General features: G+C 37.2%; 1 protein-coding gene across 1 annotated transcript; it reads right to left on the bottom strand.

Annotated features, from left to right (window-relative positions):
• Window positions 1-256: 256 nt before the first annotated feature.
• On the bottom strand, window positions 257-6,020 carry LOC128559482 (uncharacterized). The gene is made up of 2 exons (XM_053551238.1): window positions 1,580-6,020; window positions 257-781 (listed from the first exon to the last, which is right to left on the bottom strand). The coding sequence occupies exon 1, from the start codon at window positions 5,749-5,751 to the stop codon at window positions 2,203-2,205; it is 3,549 nt and encodes a 1,182-aa protein (XP_053407213.1). The 5' UTR covers window positions 5,752-6,020; the 3' UTR covers window positions 257-781; window positions 1,580-2,202.
• Window positions 6,021-6,498: the final 478 nt, after the last annotated feature.

Raw genomic sequence — 6,498 nt, 5'->3', positions numbered from 1 at the left:
AAGTAAATCAGTCATCACCATAATGTACTTATTATGCCTAGGTGTTTTCGGGAATGGTCGAAGCTAGTCAATAGCTAAGGTGTCCCATGGTGCTCCACTTCCTAGGTGTCCCATAGCTGCCTTAGGAGGTTTCTGAAGTTGCTTATCAGTTGCACAGATGTCACATCTCATGATATAAAGACGTATATCATCCTTCATGTCAAACCAATAATGCCTCTGGGAAATCTTTTCTTTTGTCTTTTTGGTTCCAAGGTGTCCAGATAGTACTGTATCTGTGACAGGAAAGGCCGTACCGGCGACAGTAACCATCAAAACAAATCAACACCCTTTACAATATTTACAAATTTATTTACATAAGATGATTATTAACAATGAATAGATATGAAAAGAAAAAAAAACTGATTATAAGAAAGAAAAAAAAAAGAAAGTTCAGTATCTCTAGATACAAAAGTTCTTATAGTCCATTCTAATCTGACGTGACACAGGTCTTTAATGTAATTGTGAACTTTAAGTAGCACAAACAAAACATATCTCAAAATCCAGTCCCTTTAAACCGTGAATACGTTGATTCCGTATTGGCTCCCTATGGTGGTAGGTGATTGCATCCCTGAGCTGACTTCAGAGGATAACAAAAATCATCGTCTTTGCGGTTTACGGCACAACCATGGGACGAAAGCTCTGCGCTGGGAATATCACATCCAGGCGAGTGAAGACAAGTGAACCTCGGGCATTGTACTTCCGGGTTATGACATCACCAGGTAAAATCGTCTGGCGGAAGAAGCTAAAATATATAACATATGGTAAGCACCATAGCAAAACAAATAAGTCAGGGCATAAAACTGCTCCTTTGGGTACACCATACCTCCGTAGGCTCCCATAAATAATACGTGCTACTTATACAAAACATATGTGCTACTAAGTTCAAACGTCGCATGATTACAATACGTCACTTATTACTTCCATTACTACAAAGATTACTTACTTAAAAGACTAAAGTTGAAGTATGAAAAAGATATGAAAAGTATATGATGAAACATTACAGATACGGACATGATAAACTGCAGCTATTATTTACAACTACAAATTAACAAAATTCAATGTAAATCAAACGTTATATGAGAGTTGGCACCCATATAATATCTAATGCCATACACTACAACGGACATTAATTAGATGTGCTATAGACTGGCACACAATTACAGATTACAATAAGATATTACAAACATGGCACTAGACTTGCCATATAGATTTATACATAACCATACAATGCAGTAATGGCGTTCCATAATTAACAAAAATGTTTGACATAAGTTTTTGAAACAAAGTACTTTATAAATATCATGTTACAAATTTCAGTACAAATCTAACATCTTATATAAATGAAACATTTTAGATTCCTCTTTCGAAATAATTTACAAAAGTCTGAAAAATTTAATAAATCATCCTGACATACCGAAACTAGCTAAAATTATATGCCGAAAAGTAAATGTTACAGAATTCTGTAGAATGAACAAAAATTTACCAAATAAAAATCGTAATGCAAAAATCATACAAAAATCTTAACAAATAAATTTCTTACCTCGATCGAGCATAAATTTCTAGCAAGAAAATAATTCAGACATAGATTCGTCTATAAAGTCGTAAGGTGGTGTGCGCAAGGCATATCTAGTCCAGTCTATTTAAAGGATAATGTCCCGCCAAATACTAAATTTCATGGGATTCACGGCTAAGCCGTGGACTCCGACTATTGTCATTTTCACGGGATTCACGATATAGCCGGGGAATCTAACTACTTTGGCGCGAATTTAAATTGACAATTTGAGGCCCATTATAGTGGTTTTGGGGATAAAAACATAAATTACTGAAGTTTATAAAATATCAACTTTCTTATTACTGAACAGAATTTAATGAAATTTACATGGAAATTTAAGTTATGAAATACAGAAAAACATGAGAGGTATTTCATGCGTGAAATCTGACATTTACCTCAATAACTCAAAAATTTACAAAAAGATGATGCAATACCTGCATTTACAATACAGATAAAATAAGGCCCGTATGTCAATTTGTGACACACGTCCCCCCTTAAAAAGAAAATTCATAATTTTCTTAATTGAAAGCAAAATGACATACTGAAAATAGCAAACACAAAAGAAAACACACACTGTCACTATCTGTACATCATATAATATAGCCACCTGTCTACACTCTACTCAAATAATCTGCGCCTACATTTTCTCTACCAGGAATTGCTCTAATACTGATCCTATATGGCTGCAATGCCAATGCCCATCTCATCAGCCTGGAATTGCTAAGTTTCGCTTTATTCAAATAAGTGAGCGGCTGATGATCTGTCTCTAATACAAAGTCTTTACCGAACAAATACCGGTGAAACTTAGCTACTGCCCATACTATCGCTAAACACTCCTTCTCTATCACTGAGTACTTTTGCTCCCTAGGTAGCAATTTTCTACTAGCATACGCTACAGGTAATTTCTCTCCATCACTTTCCTGAAGCAATACTGAGCCTAAACCTAAATCTGAAGCATCTACTCTCAATATAAAAGTCTGATCTAAATCTGGCAACTTCAAAATAGGCGGACCCATTAAGCTAGCCTTCAAAGTCTGGAAAGCCTTTTCTTGACTTTCACCCCACTCTACAAGATTTGGCTGACCCTTTTTCGTCAAATCTGTGAGCGGAACTGCAATGGCGCCGACATTTGAGATAAACTTAAAAAGTATCAATAGAAGTATGCATACAAAATAAATATCTGTCAATACCTTTGAGAAATTGTCTAACAAATCTACTACTTCCTGTTTACATTCTACTGTTAACTCTGGATTTATCTCATCATCTTTGTACGTTTCTGTACCCTGCTTTATAGGACACAAAACTATATCCTTTTCTACTCTACTCGAAAACTCGTCACTACTTTCATTCGGATCTAATCGGTCATAATCTCTCTGATCCTCCTCTACAATAGCTGCTCCAACCTTACTTAAAATACCCTTATCTGGTATAGACTTACTATCATCCTTCCTTTCACAGTACTGTTTCAGCATGTTTGCATGAAACGTTTTCAACTTTCCGTCTACATCTATCCTGTAATCTAGTCTATTTACTACCTCTACTACTACGTAAGGACCCTTCCAATGTAACAACAACTTATTATGTTTCGTAGGTAACAATACAAGTACCTTACTACCTGCCTTAAACCTCCTATCTCTAGCCTTCCTATTGTAATACTTCTTGTATCTAGCACTACTTTTTGCTAACTGTTGCTGAGCTATCTTACACGTATCCTCCAACTTTTCTTGCAAATCCATAACATACTGGTAAGTGGTTTTAACCTCATCATTCTCCGTCTTACCAGCCCATAACTCTCTTAGCACAGTTATCGGTCCACGGATTGTTCTGCCGTAAAGTAACTCAAAGGGAGAAAATCCCAAACTTTCTTGCGGAACTTCACGGTAAGCAAACAACATAGCATTCAAATACCTATCCCAATCTCTAGGTCTCTCACTACACATACGCTTCAACATTTGCTTCAAACTACCGTTAAACTTCTCTACTAAACCGTTACACATAGGGTGATACGGTGTTGTAGTTAACTGCCTTAATGACAATAACCTACTTACTTCTGCCATAAGTTCTGACGTAAACTGCGATCCACAATCGGTAAGCATTTCCTCTGGCACTCCTAATCTACTATACATATCTACTAATGCCTCTGCTACTCTCTCAGTTTCAATACTAGGTAGTGCTATGGCTTCCGGATATCTAGTAGCATAATCTACCATAGTCAAAATGTACCTGTTTTTCCTATCAGTCATAGGTTCGATCGGACCAACGATATCGACAGCAACTCTCTTAAACGGAGTATCTATCAACGGCATTTTTCCTAACGGAACTTTACTTACTCTACCCTTAGCTATAGTACGTTGACAAATACTACATGACTGACAGTACCTCCTAACCTCTGCCATTACTCCTGGCCAGTATAATTCGCCTAATACCCTATCACTAGTTTTCCTTATACCCAAATGGCCTGACAGTAACGAATCATGTGCAACTTTCATCACAGTTTCTCTAAGACATTTAGGAACAATCAACTGTCTACTTTTGTCTAAATTCTGGGCGGTATACTCTCTATATAACAATCTATTCCTTATCTCAAACCTAACTGAACCTTTACCTCTACACTGCTTAATCGTACCTTCCTCAGCCTTCTTTCTACACAAATCTAACGTGCTATCTTTCTGTTGCTTATCTAAGAATTCCTCTCTAGATACATCTAAAATCTGAGACGGAACTTTAAGCTTTACTTGCTTCTTAACTTTGGCTTGCGCCCTAGTTTCTACTGCTGACGCTAAGCTACTAAACTGAGGTTCTACAGCTCCCTCTACATTACCAATTATAACATCATTGGTAGGATTATCTACAACCAACGCCTCTACTGTACCCTTGAAATACGGACAATCAATATCTATTCTAGCTACATCTAGCCTATGTTCACTCCCATCTATGTACTTACATCTACGGGTTTTCTCTAAAAACTGACTTGCTTCTACTAAGTCCCGTTTCACTATCACACATGTACAACCTGTATCTCGCATAGCGATTACATCCCTACCATTACAAGTACCGGGTTTTGTAGGACATGTACTTACACTAAGCATACCTAACTCCTCAACATCACTTAGTTCTATAATGCTATTTCCACTCTCTGACCTACTTGACTTACTCCTATCTCTGTCTCTATTTCTTCCTCTACCTCTACTCCTAGATCGGTCACGGCCTCTACCTCTATTTCTACTTTCCTTACTATTTCTATTCTCCCCTTTACTACTTTCCTGTTCCTGCTCTACTTCTAACTCTGCTGCTGCATTAGCACTGTTACCGCCGTACTTTCCACTCCTACAGTAATATGAACTATGCCCTATTCGACCACACTTATAACACTTCAGTACACCAAAGGGTTGATAACCTCTACCTCTATTAGCAACATTGCTACTACCTCTATTACTAGTGCCTACATTACGACTACTAGGATAGTGTCTCTGAGGTATTTCATATGGTTTATAGCTCCGGTCCTTATTGGTTCGATTCACGACATACTTGGGACCTCCTCGAGTCTTTGCAAACAAATCTGCATCTTCTGCTACATCCTTAGCTTTAACTAACCTCTTACTACTCAAATTCTGGTATAGTTCTCTATTACATACATCTAAAAATTGGTCCCTAAGAATAAAATCTAACAATCCTTCGTACGTTTTATCTACCTTACTCAATCTAAGCCAACCATCTAAATATCTACTTATTCTGGCTAGAAACATCACAAAGGTCTCATTATCACGAGGCCTCTCAGTTCTAAACTTTTTCTTATAGCCATCGTCAGTGAGTTCGAACTGACGTAGCAAAGCGGCTTTCAGTTTATCATAATCCTTCCTATCTTCCAACGGAAGCCTATCAAAAACCTCTCTTGCCGTACCCTTTAGAAGGAACGGTAAGTTAAGTGACCATATCTCTTTATCCCAATCCTGCGCAACAGCGTACGTTTCGTACACATTCAAGTACGCATCCATGGAATCAATTTTCTCATCAAAAGGAGACATCTTAACCTTTACCTTTTTCTTACTCATCTTTTCTAAGTCTGTCTTAAACTTATGCTCTGTTTCTAATCTCCTACTTTCTGCTTCCTCCTTCTCTGTTTCTAACTTCCTAGCTAACATTAACTTCTCCTTTTCCATTTCTAACTTATCCTGTTCTAACTTACGTCCGTATTCTAACTTATCTAGCTCTAACTTACGTTCTAACTCTAACCTTTCCTTCTCAGCCTCTAAGCTACTACGTCGTTCATATTCTATCTTTTCCTTCTGCAACCTAACTTCGAACTCTAATCTTTCCCTATCTGCTTCTAATCTATTCTTTTCTGCTTCTACTCTTAATCTCTCTGCTTCTAAACTACTTTGTTTTTCATATTCTATCTTTTCTTTCTGCAACCTAGCCTCCAACTCTAATCTATTATGTCTTTCCTCACGTTCCCTAGCCTGCTCTTCCTTAACAAAGTTACGTAACTCATCTCCTTCATAACCTAACTCCTTTCCTACCTTCGTCAACTCTACTACACTAGTCATGTTTACACTACGTTAACACTATATAACACTACAGTACAACAGCTACTATAACAACCTGAGACACTAAATAAACAATCGTGAGGGAATACTAGACTACACTAGTTTACACTAAAGCTCTACAGTTACCACTGGAGCCAAAACAAAATACTATACTCTACGTATATACTACACCAAACGTCCTCACTAAAATAATACACTAAGTTGCGCAACAGTACTATGTGTCAATCGAGGTTGCATAGGCAACAATCAACAAAGTACAGTGACAGTAGGCTGTAACAATACCTTAGCCTTATCAAATATCAATCAACTGTAACTGGTGTTAACACTTTAGTGTAACAAATAAACAAAAATAAATCAAAG

Source organism: Mercenaria mercenaria, chromosome 9, assembly GCF_021730395.1.
Source record: "Mercenaria mercenaria strain notata chromosome 9, MADL_Memer_1, whole genome shotgun sequence".
NCBI classification, from domain to species: domain Eukaryota; kingdom Metazoa; phylum Mollusca; class Bivalvia; order Venerida; family Veneridae; genus Mercenaria; species Mercenaria mercenaria.
Note: the sequence above shows the minus strand (reverse complement) of the source record. Positions and strands in the feature narration are given on the sequence as shown.

Excerpts from the sequence above, each read along its gene's own strand:
- LOC128559482 (XM_053551238.1), bottom strand. The coding sequence starts at position 5,751 with ATGGAAAAGGAGAAGTTAATGTTAGCTAGGAAGTTAGAAACAGAGAAG.